Source organism: Hippopotamus amphibius, chromosome 13, assembly GCF_030028045.1.
Source record: "Hippopotamus amphibius kiboko isolate mHipAmp2 chromosome 13, mHipAmp2.hap2, whole genome shotgun sequence".
Lineage (NCBI taxonomy): Eukaryota > Metazoa > Chordata > Mammalia > Artiodactyla > Hippopotamidae > Hippopotamus > Hippopotamus amphibius.
The window spans coordinates 46271860-46288254 of NC_080198.1; the positions used below are offsets into that span (position 1 = coordinate 46271860).

At 35.5% G+C, this 16395-nt stretch overlaps 1 protein-coding gene across 1 annotated transcript in view; it reads left to right on the plus strand.

Annotated features, from left to right (window-relative positions):
* The window catches only part of TOPAZ1 (testis and ovary specific TOPAZ 1), a 66979-nt gene that overhangs the window by 27464 nt on the left and 23120 nt on the right, over positions 1-16395 (plus strand). Inside the window, exons 9-11 of the mRNA XM_057704317.1 lie at positions 1653-1716; positions 15285-15436; positions 15642-15734. Of these exons, the coding sequence (XP_057560300.1) occupies positions 1653-1716; positions 15285-15436; positions 15642-15734 (309 nt within the window). The remainder of the gene's footprint in view (positions 1-1652; positions 1717-15284; positions 15437-15641; positions 15735-16395) is intronic.

The following is a 16395-nucleotide window of genomic DNA, read 5'->3' on the forward strand; positions in this document are numbered from 1 at the left end:
ATTCTTTATATATTCTGGATACAGATTCTTTGTTGGATATTGCAAATAACTTTTACTACTTTACAAGTTGCCTTTTCAACCTTTTTAAAAAAAATTTTTTTTTTTAATTTTTTTTTTGTTTGTTTGTTTTGGCGCATGGGCTTAGTTGCTCCACAGCATGTGGGATCTTCCTAGAGCAGGGATCGAACCCATGTCCTCTGTATTGGCAGGCGGATTCTTAACAACTGTGCCACCTGGGAAGCCCCTTAAAAAATTTTTATTGGAGTATAGTTGATTTACAATGTTGTGTTACTTTCAGGTGTATAGCAAAGTGAATCAGTTACACACACACACACACACACGCACGCATCCACTCTTTTATAGAGTCTTTTCACATGTAGGTCATTACAGAATATTGAGTAGAGTTCCCTGTGCTATCCAGTAGGTCCTTATTAGTTATTTATTTTATATACAGTAGTGGGTGTATGTCAGTCCAATCTCCCAATTTATCCCTCCCCCTCCCTTTTTCCCCCTGGTAAACCATAAATTTATTTTCTACATCTGTTACTCTGTTTCTGTTTTGTAAGTAAGTTCATTCATACCATTTTTTTTTTAGATTCCACCATATAAGTGATATCATCTGATATTTGTCTTTCTCTTTCTGACCTCCTTCACTTAGTATGATCATCTCTAGTTGCATCCATCTTGCTCCAAATGGCATTATTTCATGCTTTTTTATGGCTGAGTAATACTCCATTGTATATACGTACCACATCTTCTTTATCCACTCCTCTGTCGATGGACATTTAAGTTGTTTCCATGTCTTGGCTATTGTGAATAGTGCTGCAGTGAACATTGGGTGTGTGTATCTCTTTAAATTATGATTTTCTCCAGGTATATACCCAAGAGTGGTATTGCTGGATCATACAGAAATTTAGTTTTTTAAGGAACCTCCATACTGTTCTCCATAGTGGTGTACCAATTTACATTCCCTGCCATGGGGCTTTTCACCCTTTTAAAAGTGTCTTTTGGTAAACAAAATTATTCATCTTTATATAGTCCAATCTTACCCATTTTTTTCCCTTTTATGATGTTGACTTTTTTACATGCTATTTAAGAAATCTTTGCCAAGATCATGAAGATGTTCTTTAATGTTTTTCCTTTAAAAGTTCTCTTATCTGATATTTACATTTAGAACTCTAAGCCATCTAGAATTAATTTTTGTTTAGGATGTAAGAAGAAGGTCTAGATACATATTTTTTCCTTTGTGGATCTCCAGGTGACCCAACACCATCCTTGCCCCAACTGCACTGCAGTATCACCATGTCGTAAATCAGCTGATTGTATATGAATGGATTTATAGGATCTCTGTCCTAATCCATTGGTCCATGTGTTTCTCCTTACACCAGTAAACGATGTCCTCCCTTCCCCAGTTGATTGCTAATCTTGACTCTGTTTCCTTGACGATTTCTTTGACATAGCTTCTCTGAATAAGGTTTTTGTAATGAATTCAGTATGAATTTCAAATCTTAGTTAGCCTAACATCAGCTTCTTTATTCCATTGCTTTAAATTGACTTTAAAAAATTGGAATAAGCAAAAAGATAGGACTGAAATTTGTGTAAATTTTATGAAATATAAAAAGGTAATTTCACATTTTTCGTGACTTTTACAGGTTTGTATGGAAGTGTTTAAGAAATATATAAGTATCAACGAGCTGTGTTTGCTACAGCGTGCAGGTATGAGACAGTGGAATGATTACTATAAATTCATTAATGTGGTAACAGTGTGCTATTGTCTTAATAGTTTGAAAGTAAATTCACTGCCTTTGAGTATGAAAACTGAATGCCTTAGAGTAGCTCTATTGGTCTTAGAAGGAATTAATAATGTGTGGCATTTTGATTAATAAAAAAATTATGATCCACCTAACACTGTAATTCCCTTAGATACTAATATTTCCGTGACATAGAAATTTTATTTATAGCTGTAAGACAGAAAAAAAGATGTTGTTAATTGTCTTAAAATCTTTCTGAAGAAATCTTTCAGAAACTAGATCTTTCTTACTTATTCATCCTTTTCTTTTTACACTTATCCCTTGTAGCCAATGCACCATCCATCATTTTGTTCAGTTCCCTAACAGACCATGCTGTGTCATAATAGAGAGGGCACTGCTCTCTCTACCCAGGATCCCTTTCCTTTATCTCACTTCCCCATAGCAAAGACCTATTCATCTTTCAAAGCTTAGTCATAGGAAATAGGATAATCTCCTCTATTAGGCCCTTATCTGACTCCACAGCCTCATCCCATTCTCTGCTTCCATCTCCCCCAACTTACATTCTGAGCCCCAAGAAGAAGGGACCAAGCTTACACTTGTCACCCTGACACAGCCACTAAAGCCACATAGTATGATGATAATAGAGTACCATTTTCATCTGCTTAATATCTCATCTAGCTAAAAACGAAATATCTGACAAGTTTGTTTTGCTGGTGATTATCATCTCCACTAAGGATTAGAGGAAGCATGTGAGGAAACTGGTAGTCTGGACTTAATCCATCTGTAGCGAGGAGGAAGTAGTTAAGGTAGAAGTAATAGGAGCCTATATAGGGAATACACCTGTCACCTGAGGGGTTGTAATAGCCATGGAGGAGAAGCTACATATGGTTAGATATGGGTGAACATTTATATTCCAGAAATAATTCCATAACATGAGATGTAGCAGAAAAGAGGATGACATGGGAAAAATGCAAAAGCCTCCAAAATATAATTCCAGTTGTGTGAATATCAAATATGGGAACAGGAAAAATATAAGTTTTCAATTATAAAACAACGAACACAGAAAACAAAAATAAAAACCTATAGTGAAGAATAAATGCAGGAAATTGGCAGTAACCTGTATAAATTATGTTCGATGTGAAAATAGAAAGTTAGATCAGTGGAACAGATAGACAGCTCAGAATAAACTCGATATTATGTATAAAGAGGTTTAGTGTTTAGAAAGACCGTAAGGTTTGGCAAGGAAGACTCATTTTATGAATGATGTTAGGATAACTGCATAGCAACTTAGAAAGAGAAACTCTGAATATCACTGGTATAAAGTGTAGATCTAACTGCTCAGGCTCTACAGAGTGGCTTCAGGGACCACCTTGTTCACAAGGGGAGGTACTTAGAGGGTGGGACTCCCCATTACCCTGTTTACCCATAGATTCATTTGTATCTGTTTTATATTTTAATTTCCACATAAAGTTCTTTTTTTTTAAGAACTTTGAGATATAATTGACATACAATAAACTGCATATATTTGAAGTGTACAATTTGATATGTTTTCCTTATTAGTAATGTATATATGGCAATCCCAATCTCCCAGTTCATCCCACCCCAACCCACCCCCCCACTTCCTCTCCTTGGTGTCCATATGTTTGTTCTCTACATCTGTGTCTCTATTTCTGCCTTGCAAACCGGTTGATCTGTACCATTTTTCTATATTCCAAATATATGCATTAATATACGATATTTTTTTCTCTTTCTGAATTACTTCACTCTCTATGACAGTCTCCATGTCCATCCATGTCTCTATGAATGTCCCAATTTCGTTCCTTTTTACAGCTGAGTAATATTCCATTGTATATATGTACCACATCTTTATCCATTCATCTGTCGATAGACATTTAGGTTGTTTCCATGACCTGGCTATTGTAAACAGTGCTGCAGTGAACATTGGGGTGCATGTGTCTTTTTGAATTATGGATTTCTCTGGGTATATGCCCAGGAGTGGGATTTCTGGGTCATATGGTAATTCATTCTTAGTTTTTCAAGGGACTTCCATGCTGTTCTCCCTAGTGGCTGCACCAATTTACATTTCCACCAACAGTGCAAGAGGGTTCTTCCCTTTTCTCCACATCCTCTCCAGCATTTACTGTTTGTACATTTTCTGATGATGCCTATTCTAACCAGTGTGAGGTGATACCTCATTGTAGTTTTGATTTGCATTTCTCCAATAATTAGTGATGTTCAGCAGCTTTTCATGTGCCTCTTGGCCATCTGTTTGTCTTCTTCAGAGAAATGCCTATTTAGGTCCTCTGCCTGTTTTTTTGATTGGGTTGTTCTTTTGATATTGAGCTGGATAAACTGTTTATATATTTTGGAGATTAATCCTTTGTCTGTTGATTCGTTTGCAAATATTTTCCCTCATTCTGAGGGTTGTCTTTTTGTCTTCTTTATAGTTTCTTTTGCTGTGCAAAAGCTTTTAAGTTTCAGTAGGTCCCACTTATTTCTTTTTATTTCCATTACTCTAGGAGGTGGGTCAAAAAAGATCTTGCTGTGATTTATGTCAAAGAGTGATCTTCCTGTGTTTTCCTCTAAGAGCTTTGTAGTGTCTGGCCTTACATTTACGTCTTTAATCCATTTTGAGTTTATTTTTCTGTATAGTGTTAGGGAGTGTTCTAATTTCATTCTTTTACATGTAGCTGTCCAGTTTTCCCAGCACCACTCATTGAAGAAGCTGTCTTTTCTTCATTGTATATCCTTGCCTCCTTGTCATAGATTAGTTGACTGTAGTTTATCTCTGGGTTTTCTATCATGTTCCATTGATCTATATTTCTGTTTTTGTGCCAGTACCATATTGTCTTGATTACTGTAGCTTTGTAGTATAGTCTGAAGTCACTCAGTCTTATTCCTCCAGCTCCATTTTTTTCCCTCAAGATTGCTTTCACTATCTGGGGTCTTTTGTGTCTGCATACAAATTTTAGGATTTTTTGTTGTAGTTCTGTAAAAAATGCCATTGATAATTTGATAGGGATTGCATTGAATCTGTAGATTGCTTTGGGTAGTATAGTCATTTTCACAATGTTGATTCTTCCAATCCAAGAACATGGTATATCTCTCCATCTGTTTGTATCATCTCTGATTTCTTTCATGAGTGTCTTATAGTTTTCTGAGTACAGGTCTTTTACCTCCTTAGTTAGGTTTATTCGTAGGTATTTTATTCTTTTTGTTGCAATGGTGAATGGGATTGTTTCCTTAATTTCTCTTTCTGATCTTTCATTGTTAGTGTATGGAAATGCAAGAGATTTCTGTGTGTTAATTTTGTATCCTGCAACTTTACCAAATTCATTGATTAGTTCACATCTTTAGGATTTTCTATGTATAGTATCATGTCATCTGCAAACAGTGACAATTTTACATCTTCTTTTCCAATTTGGATTCCTTTTCTCTCTTTTTCTTCTCTGCTTGCTGTGGCAAGGACTTCCAACTGTGTTGAATCGTAGTGATGAAAGTGGACATCCTTGTCTTGTTCCTGATCTTAGAGGGAATGCTTGCGGTTTTTCACCATTGAGAATGCTGTTTCCTGTGGTTTCTCGTATATGGTCTTTATTATGATAAGGTAGGTTCCCTCTATGCCCACCTTCTGGAGAGTTTTTATCATAAATGTGTGTTGAATTTTGTCAAAAGCTTTTTCTGCATCTGTTGAGATTGTCATATGGTTTTTATTCTTCAGTTTGTTAATATGGTGTATCACATTGATTGATTTGCATATATTGAAGAATACTTGCATCCCTAGGATAAATCCCACTTGATTATGTTATATGATCCTTTTAATGTGTTGTTGGATTCTGTTGGCTAGTATTTTGTTGAGGATTTTGCATCTAAATCCATCAGTGATATTGGTCTGTAATTTTCTTTTTTGATAGTACCTTTGTCTGGTTTTGGTATCAGGGTGATGGTGGCCTCGTAGAATGAGTTTGGGAGTGTTCCTTCCTCTGCAATGTTTTGGAAGAGTTTGAGAAGGATGGGTGTTAGCTCTTCTCTAAACGTTTGATAGAATTCACCCGAGAAGCTCTCTGGTCCTGGACTTTTGTTTGTTGGAAGATTTTTAATCACAGTTTCAATTTCATTACTTGTTATTGATCTGTTCATATTTTCTATTTCTTCCTGATTCAGTCTTGGAAGGTTACACCTTTCTAAGAATTTGTCCATTTCTTCCAGGTTGTCCATTTCGTTGGTATATAGTTGCTTGTAGTTGTCTCTTATGATGCTTTTTATTTCTGCAGGGTCTGTTGTAACTTCTCATTTCATTTCTGATTTTCTTGATTTGAGTCCTCTCCCTCTTTTTCTTGATGAGTCTTGCTAAAGGTTTATCACTTTTATTTATCTTCTCAAAGAACCAGCTTTTAGTTTTATTGATCTTTGCTTTTGTTTTCTTTGTTTCTATTTCATTTATTTCTGCTCTGATATTTATGGTTTCTTTCCTTCTGCTAACTTTGGGTTTTGTTTGTTCTTCTTTCTCTAGTTTCTTTATGTGTAAGTTTAGATTGTTTATTTGGGATTTTTCTTGTTTCTTGAGGTAGGATTGTATTGCTATAAACTTCCCTCTTAGAGCTGCCTTTGCTGCATCCCATAGGTTTTGGATCATTGTGTTTTCATTGTCATTTGTCTCTAGGTATTTTTTTTTATTTCCTCTTTGATTTCTTCAGTGATCTCTTGGTTATTTAGTGGTGTATTGTTTAGCCTCCATGTGTTTGTGTTTTTTACATTTTTTTTCCTGTAAAAGATTTCTCATCTCATAGCATTGTGATCAGGAAGGATGCTTAGTATGATTTCAAATGCTTGAAATTTACCAAGGCTTGATTTGTGACCCAAAATGTGATCTGTCCTGGAGAGTGTTCCATGTGTACTTGAGAAGAAAGTGTAATCTGCTGGTTTTGGATGGAATGTCCTATAAATATCAATTAAATCTAGGTGGTCTGTTGTGTCATTTAAAGCTTGTGTTTCCTTATTATTTTTCTGTGTGGATGATCTGTCCATTGGTGTAAGTGGAGTGTTAAAGTCCCCCACCATGATTGTTTTACTGTCGATTTCCTCTTTGATAGTTGTTAGCATTTGCCTTATGTATTGAGATGCTCCTTCATTTGGTACATATATATTTATAATTGTTATCTCCTCTTCTTGGATTGATCCCTTAATCATTATGTAGTGTCCTTTCTTGTCTCTTGCAACCTTTTTTTATTTTAAAATCTATATTATCTGATCTGAGTAATGCTGCTCCAGCTTTCTTTTGATTTTCATTTGCATGGAATATCTTTTTCCATCCCCTCACTTTCAGTCTGTATGTGTCCTTAGTTCTGAAGTGGGTCTCTTGTAGACAGCATATATATGGGTCTTGTTTTTGTATCCATTCTGCCAGTCTGTGTCTTTTCGTTGGAGTATTTAGTCCATTACATTCAAGGTAATTATCAATATATATGTTCCTATTACCATTTTGTTAATTGTTTTGGTTTTGGTTTTGTAGGTCTGTTTCTTCTTTTGTGTTTCCTACTTAGAGAAGATCCTTTAGTGTTTATTGCAAGGCTGGTTTGGTGGTGTTGAATTCTCCTAGCTTTTGCTTGTCTGTAAGGCTTTTGATTTCTCCATCGAATCTGAATGAGATCCTTGCTGGGTAGAGTATTCTTGGTTGTAGATTCTTCCCTTTCATCACTTTCAGTATATCGTGCCACTTCCTTCTGGCTTGCAGAGTTTCTGCTGAGAAATCAACTGTTAACCTTATGAGAATTCTCTTTGTTATTTTTCATTTTTCCCTTGTTGCTTTTAATAATTTTTCTTTGTCTTTAATTTTTGTCAATTTGACTACTAAGTGTCTTGGCATATTTCTCCTCGGGTGCATCCTGCCTGGGACTCTCTGTACTTTCCGGACTTGGGTAGCTATTTCCTTTCCCATGTTAGGGAAATTTTCAACTATAATCTCTTCAAATATTTTCTCGAGTCCTTTCTCTCTCTCTTTTCTCCTTCTGGGACCCCTATAATGCGAATGTTGGTACATTTAATGTTGTCCCAGAGGTCTCTTAGGCTGTCGTCATTTCTTTTCCTTCTTTTTTCTTTATTCTTTTCCACATCAGTGATTTTCACCATTCTGTCTTCCAGATCACTTATCCGTTCTTCTGCCTCAGTCATTCTGCAGTTGGTTCTTTCTAGTTTATTTTTCATTTCAGTTATTGTATTGCTTATCTCTGTTTGTTTGTTCTTTAATTCTTTTAGGTCTTTGTTAAACTTTTCTTGCATCTTTTCAGTCTTTGCATCCAGTCTTTTTTCAAAGTCCTGGATCATCTTCATTATCATTATTCTGAATTCTTTTCCTGGAAGGTTGCCTATCTCCATTTCATTTAGTTGTTTTTCTGGGGTTTTATCTTGTTCCTTCATCTGGTACAAAGTTCTCTGCCTTTTCATTTTCTGTATCTTTCTGTGGCTGTGGTTTCTGTTCCACAGGCTGCATCAGTATAGTTCTTCTTGGTACTGCTGTCTGCCCTCTTGTGGAGGAGGCTATCTAAGAGGTTTGTGTGCGCTTCTTGATGGGAGGGACTGGTGGTGAGTAGGGATGGGTGTTGCTTTGGTGGGCAGAGGTCAGTAAAACTTTAATCTGCTTGTCTGCCAATGGGTGGCACTGCGTTCCCACACTATTGGTTGTTTGGCCTGAGGCAACCCAGCACTGGATGTTACAGGCTCTTTGGCAGGGCTAATGGCGACTCCAGAAGGGCTCATGCCAATGAGCACTTCTCAGAACCCCCGCCGCCAGTGTCCCCATCCCCACGGTGAGCCACAGCCGCTCCCCACCTCTGCAGGCAACCCTGCAACACCAGCAGGTAGGTCTGGTTCAGTCTCATATGGGGTCACTACTCCTTCCCCTGGGTCCTGGTGTGCACACTACTTTTTGTGTGCCCTCCAAGAGTGGAGTCTCTTTGTCCTCAAGTCCTGTGGCAGTCCTGCAATCAAGTCCCACTGGCTTTCAAAGTCTGATTCTCTGAGGATTCCTCCTCCTGTTGCCAGACCCCCAGGTTGGGAAGCCTGACATGGGGCTCAGAACCCTCACTCCAGTGGGTGGACTTCTGTGGTATAACTGTTCTCCAGTTTGTGAGTTGCCCACCCAGCGGTTTTGGGATTTGATTTTATTGCGTTTGTGCCCCTCCTACTGTTTTGTTGCGGCTTCTCCTTTGTCTCTGGATGTGGGGTGTCTTTTTTGGTGAGTTCCAGTGTCTTCCTGTCAATGACTGTTCAGCAGTTAGTTGTGATTCTGGTGCTCTTGCAAGAGAGAATGAGTACACGTCCCTTCTACTCCGCCATCTTGAACCATCCTCCTCCACATAAAATTCTTTTTCCAGAAGTTGTTTCGCTAAAAACGTTGCAAAAAACTACTACTGCCTAGCATACACCAAAAATGAATCATTATAGTATATTGGTAATTATAATATATTGGTAAATCAGTAGAAGGAATTAACATTTTCAATCAGATTTTTTTGGAAGTTGATAATTTCTGTGGTTTAAAGTAATCAAAGGAAGCACAAAAGATTTAAATTTGATTATATAAATTTAAATTGAAAAAAGCTATTAGCCTCAAATATTTTAAAATATATGTATTTTGAGCTCCAGAGTTACCACCTTCTTGGATTCAAATGCCCACTTTTCAAACAAAAAGTCATACAACATACAAGGAAGTGAGCCAAATATGGCCCATTCAAAGGAAAAAATAAATCAACAGAAACTATCCTTGTAAAAGTCCTGATGGCAGATATACTAGACAATGATTTTAAAACAACTGTCTTAAAGATGCTTGAAGAACTAAGGAACATGTGGGAAAGTCAAGAAAATAATATGTGAACAAAATGGAAATATGAGAGAGATAGGAAACCTAAAAAGAAACTAAAAAAATTCTGGAGTTGAAAAATAAGTAACTGAAAAAAAATTCACTAGAGGGATTCAGAGACAGATTTGAGCAACCAAAAGAATCAAAGAACTTGAAGATAGGACAGTGAAAATTATCAGGTCTGAGGAACAGAAAAAAAAAAGTTTGAGGAAAAATGAACACAGCCCGAGGAACCTGTGGGATACTATGAAACAGAAAACTATACACACTGTGGATGTCTCAGAAGAAGAAGAGAAAGAGAAAGGGGTAGAAAGAATATTTGAACAAATAATGGCTGAAAACTTCCCAAATTTGATGAAAGTTATGAATATAAATATCCAGGAAGCTCAAAAAACTCTAAGATGAATTCAGAGAGACCCACACCAAGACATTTTAATCAAACTTTCAAAAGCCAGAGGCAAAGAGAGGATTTTGAAGGCAGCAAGAGAGAAGCAAATTATCACATACAGAGGATCCTGAATAAGATTATAAGCAGATTTCTCATCAGAAACTTTGGAGGCCAGAAGGCAGTAGGCCAGTATATTCAAAGTGCTAAAAGAAAATATCTGTCAACCAAGATTCCTATATCTAGCAAAACTGTCCTTCAGAATTAAGGGCTAAATTATTAGTAAGACATTCCCAGATAAGCAAAAGCTGAGAGAGTTTGTTTCCTTTAGACCTGCCCTTCAAGAAATGCTCAAGGGTGGCCTGCAAAGTGAAATGAAAGGGCATGGGACAGTAATGGAGATCACATGGAGAAATAAAGATCTCAATAAAAGTAAATACATGGGTAGTTATAAAAGCTAGTGTTATTGTAACAATGGTTTGTAACTGAGCTTTTTGTTTTCTACGTGATTTAAGAAACTAATTCCTTTAAAGAAAAATATATTATTAGTGTAAAAACTAGTATTATTGTGAATTTGATTGGTAATTCCAAATCCTCTTTTCCATATTATTTAAGAGACTGATGCATTTAAAAGAACTGTTAGTTAATGTTTTCAGGCACACAGTATATAAAAATGTAATTTGTGACCTCAGCAACTGAAAGGGATGGGGATGCAGCTTTAAAGAAGCAGAGTTTTTGTATATTATTGAAGTTAAGCTGTTATAAATTTAATAGAGTGTTATGACTTCAGGATGTTAAATGCAATCCCATAATAACCTCAAGAGCTATAGAATTTGCACAAAAGGAAATGAAAAAGGAGTTAAAACTTCCACTCTAAAAATCAGCTAAACACAAAAGAAAAGAATAATGCAGGAAATGAGGGACAAAAAAGCTATGAGACATATAGAAAACAAATAGCAAAATCAGAAGTAAGTCCTTCTTTATCAGTAATTACTTTTAAAGTAAATAGATTAAATTCTCCATTCAAAAGACACAGATTAACAGAATAAATAAAAATACATTATCCAACATATGCTGTCTACAGAATGTTCACTTTAGATCCAAAGACAAATAGATTGAAAGGGAAAGGATGGGGAAAAAAATGTTCTCTACAAATAGTAACCAAAAGAGAGCAGGAGTGACCACATTAATATTAGGCAGAATAACCTTTAAATCAAAGGTTACAAGAGAAAAAGAAGGACATTATGTATAGTAATAAAAGGTTCAGTACAGCAGCAGTATAAACATTTATACCTAATGACAGACCATCAAAATATATAAAGCAAAAACTTACAGCATTACTGAGAAATTGATAGTTCTACAATAATAGTTGGAGACTTCAGTATCCCCCTCACAATAACGGATAGAGCAACCAGGCAAAGATAAGAAAGAAATAGAGGACTCAACACAATATACCCCTTAGATCTAACAGACGCATACAGAACACTCTACCCAACAACAATAGCATACATACTTTTCTCAAGAACACACAGGGCATCTTCCAAAATAGACCATATGTTTGGCCACAAATTAAGTCTCAACAGATTTTAAAAGATAGATATTATACAGAGTATCTTCTCTGATCACAACAAGATGGAATTAGAAACCAATAACAGAAGAAAACTGGAAAATTAACAAAATGTGGAAATTGAGCATGCTTTTAAACAATCAAGGAATCACAGAAGATATCACAAGGGAAATCAGAAAATACTTAGAGACAAATGAAAATGAAACACAACATTCCAAGACTTATGGGATGCAGTGAAAGTGGCACTTAAAAGGGAAATTTATAGCTATTGTATAAACATTTTTGTAAAAAAACAAGAAAGATATCAAATCTAACTATAACTTAAGAAACTAGAGAAAGAAAAACAAACTAAACCTAAAGCTAGCAGACGGAAGAAAATTATAAAGATCAGAGCAGAGATAAATGAAAAAGAGAACAATGAGAATAGAAAAACAATGAGAAGAAAATAAAACTGAAAGCTGGTTCTTCAAAAAGACCAACAAAATTAACAAATCTTTGGCTAGATGGACGAAAAAATGGAGAGAAGATTGAAATTGCTAAAGTGAAAAATGAAAGTGGGGACCTTAATACAATTCTACAGAAATAAAAATGATTATAAGAGAATACTGTGAATAATTGTGTGCCAAACAAATTGGCTGTCTTAGATGAAATGGACAAATTCTTAGAAAAACAAAATCTACCAAGACTAAATGATAAAGAAATAGAAAATCTGAATATATCTACAGCTACTAAGGAGACTGAATCAGTAATGAAAAATGTTCTGACAAAGAAAAGCCCTGCACCCAGTGGCTTCACTGGTGAGTTCTACCAAACATTTAAAGAACTAATATCAATCCTCAAACTTTTCCCAAAACTTAAAGAGGAGGGAACACCTGTAACTCATTCTATGAGGTTGAGGCTACCAATTGCCCTGATACCAAAGCCAGACAAAGAAATTGCAGAAAAGATCAATATCCTTTATGAACATTGATACAAAAATCCTCATCAAAAACTAGCAAACTGAATTCAGTAGCATATTGGAAGGATCATAGACCATGACCAAGTGGAATTTATTCTCAGAATGCAAGGACAGTTCAACATACAAAAATCAATCAAAGTAATATACCACATTAACAGAATGAATGGGAAAAAACAACATGATCATCTCAATTGACGCAGAAAAAGCATTTGACAAAATGCAATACCCTTTCATGATAAAGATACTGAAAACACTAGGAATAAAAGGAAACTACCTCAACATTTAAAAGCCATATCTGGGGACTTCACTGGTGGTCCAGTGGCTAAGACTCTGTGCTCCCAATGCAGGGGCCTTGGGTTCAATCCTTAGTCCGGGAACTAGCTCCCACTTGCTGCAACTAAGAGTTCACATGCTGCAACTAAAGATCCCACATGCAGCAATGAAGATTCCACATGCCACAGCTAAGAACTGGTGCAGCCAAATAAATAACTATTTCTCAAAATATATATATATAAAAATAATAAGGAGAATAATAAATAAAAAGCCAATCTGAAACTCCCACAGCAAACACCATACTCAATTGCAAAAGACTGAAAGCTTTTCCTCTAAGATTAAGAACAAGGGAAGGATGCCTGCTTTCACCACTTCTATTCAACATAGAGATGGAGGTTCTAGGCAAAACAGTTAGACAAGGCAAAAAAAATAAAAAATGCATCCATTTTGGAAAGGAAGAAGTAAATTACCTATTTGCAGATGCTATGACCTTATATGTAAAAAATGCTAAAGATTCTGAAAAAAAAAAAGCTGTTAGGGTTAATAAATGAAAAAGAAAAAAACTGGAGGACTCATACTTCCTATCTTGAAAACTTACTACAGAGCTATAATAATCAAAACAGTGTGGTACTGGCATAAAGACAGACATATAAACCAATGGAATAGAATAGAGAGCTTGGTTATTAAGCCTCACATATATAGTCAGACAATTTTTGAGAAGGATGCCAAGGTCATGCACTAGCAAAAGGAAAATTTTTTAGTGCTGGGAGAAACTAAATATCCACATGCAAAAGAATAAAATTGGACCCTTATCTAACACTATATACAAAAATTAGTTCAAAATTGATTAAAGATCTTAATGTAAGACCTACAACAATAAAACTCTGAGAAGAAAGTATAAGTACAAAAGCATCACAACATTGAATCTGGCAGTGATTTCTTGGATATGACACCAAAGACAATGGCAACAAAAGAAAAAGTAGACAAATTGAACTTCATGAAAAATTTAAGGTTTTGTGCATTGAGAGACAATATCAGCAAGATAAAACAGGAGCCCACAGGATAGGAGAAAATGTTTGTAAATCATATATCTGTTAAGGGATTGGTATCCAGAAGATACAGAGAACCTCTAAACTCAACAACAACAAAAAAATCTGTTTCAAAAACAGGCAAAGTACTTAAAGAGACATTTCTCCAAAGAAGATATACAAATGGCCAATAAGCATGGAAAATATGCTCAATATCAACAATCCTAAGGGAAGTTCAAATCACAACTACACAGAGGGACTTCCTAGGTGGCAGAGTAGTTAAGAATCTGCCTGCCAATGCAGGGAACACGGGTTCGAGCCCTGCTCTGGGAAGATTCCACATGCCATGGAGCAACTAAGCCCGTGCACCACAATGGTTGAGCCTGTGATCTAGAGCCTGTGAGCCACAACTATTAAGCCCGTGTGCCACAACTATTGAAGCCCACGCGCCTAGAGCCTGTGCTCTGTAACAAGAGAAGCCACTACATTGAGGAGCCTGCATACCACGATGAAGAGTAGCCCCAGCTCTCAGCAACGAGAAAGCCTGTGTGCAGCAATGAAGACCCAATGTAGCCAATAAATAATAAATATAATTAATTAATTTTTAAAAAAAAACTAAGGAGAATGCCTGATATGAGGTACCTGCATAAAATATTAAAAAAAGAAAAACTACATTGAGATACCATCTTACACCCATTAGGATGACTACTATAGAAAAGAACAGAAAACAAGTGTTAGTGAGATGTGAAGAAACTTGAACCCTTGTGCACTATCAGCAAGGCTGTAAAAGTAGTACAGACATTGTGGAAAAACAGTAAGACAATTCCTCAAAAAATTAAAAATAAGAGTTACCATATGATCCAGCATTTTTTTCCTGATATATACACAAAAGAATTGACAGCAGAGTCTCGAAAGGTATTTATACACCCGTGTTTATAGCAGCATTATTCACAGTAGCTAAAATGTGAAGCAACCCAAGTGTCCATTAAGAAACTACTTTCTCAAAGGAAATTAATCAGTGTTATAATTTTTAGTAGAATGTTCATATCATAAACTGGAATAAAAATAACCCCAGAGTCAACATGTTGGTGGGGTTAAAACAGCAAGAAGGGGTATATGTCAAAATAGTGTGCATCCACACCTAAACAGTCCACTGCCTAAAGTCTACCTGGGCGTATGGCTAGGAGTTCATACTGAGACCATGATGTATTAGGCAGTTTGGCCCTATTTTTTGTGGATAGCACATAAGTAAGCTCCCAATTTAGTACCTAACATCCTGGTTAACATTTTATTGCCATTAACTTTTGCTTTAATTTATTTTCATCAAGTATTTCTGATACTGGAAATGTACCTTTTAAGAAAATGAATTTTTACTACTTGATCTTTAAATGTAGAAAAATTATCTAATTTAGGAAAGATGAATGTCTTAAAAGCAAATGACTTTAATATATATTTGTTCATTTTCAGTAAACATGTTTATGGAGTACTACCGAAAATTTCCTCCGGGTATACACTTTGATTTACAAGTGCTAAATGACCTTCTAAATTCTTTACTCAAACATTGTCTTTTGAAAGAAGTATTTCAGGTCATGAACCTCAGCATAATGATTAAAATGCTGGTAAGTAACCTGAAAATATATTTTTCTAATATTTTAAGTTAATTTCTCTGTTATATTTCTTGTTTGTATAATTTAGGAGTTAAGTTTCTGTTCGTTGCATACTTCCTAAAGAACACTTGTGTTTTTCAGCATAAACGAATTTGAGAAATTTAAGGTGTATTGAAGGAAGGCATGAAAATGAGTAATTTTTTTTTATTTTATCCAGCCTGCCCTGAAAATATTACTAAAAATATTCGAGTATGTGGCAACTATGAAATTAAGGAATGCTGTACCTGCTTTAATTGATATCTTTTGCAAGGTATGATTTCACTTTATCTCTTATTCTCTAATAGTGAATAACCAAGAAAATGATTTCTGCTTACACTCTTAAATTTCCTTTTACTCATATTCTTTATGCCAAAGAATTCTATTTTCAGAAATGTTCTTTTTCTTCTGAAATAGGGTTTATAAACAGATTCTAGTGACTGACAGGGCTTCCCCTTAATTAAATAGTTCTAAGCACTCCAGGTGACTTCTTTTAGATTCATGAACCATCCTCATCTCTACTTCTTAAGGATGATTAAAGAAAATTTTCTTTTTCAAAAAGATTTGAGGGTATAACAAAAATAAATGTACAAATCAATGTATAAATAGGACATTGTTACCAAAACAAATTAGATAGATAAGAGTATGGTGGCAATGAGTTAATTTTATGTTTGGCATTAAGCAAAAAGAAAAACATTTTTATGGCTTTTTAAAGGTATATTAAAATTTTTACTATTGTTGAATATTTCCTAGTGTTTGGTACTACCCAGCCATTCATTTCAGAATAGGCCTAATTGCAGGAAAACACCCCATTTCCCACCCATTCTCTTTAGGAAGCAGCATTGGAATTACTCTAGCAGATGAACAAATATTTCATTGAATACCTCTAGTTCTGCATTACAAAACTTGACAAAATTACTTGCCTGGAAATTTTC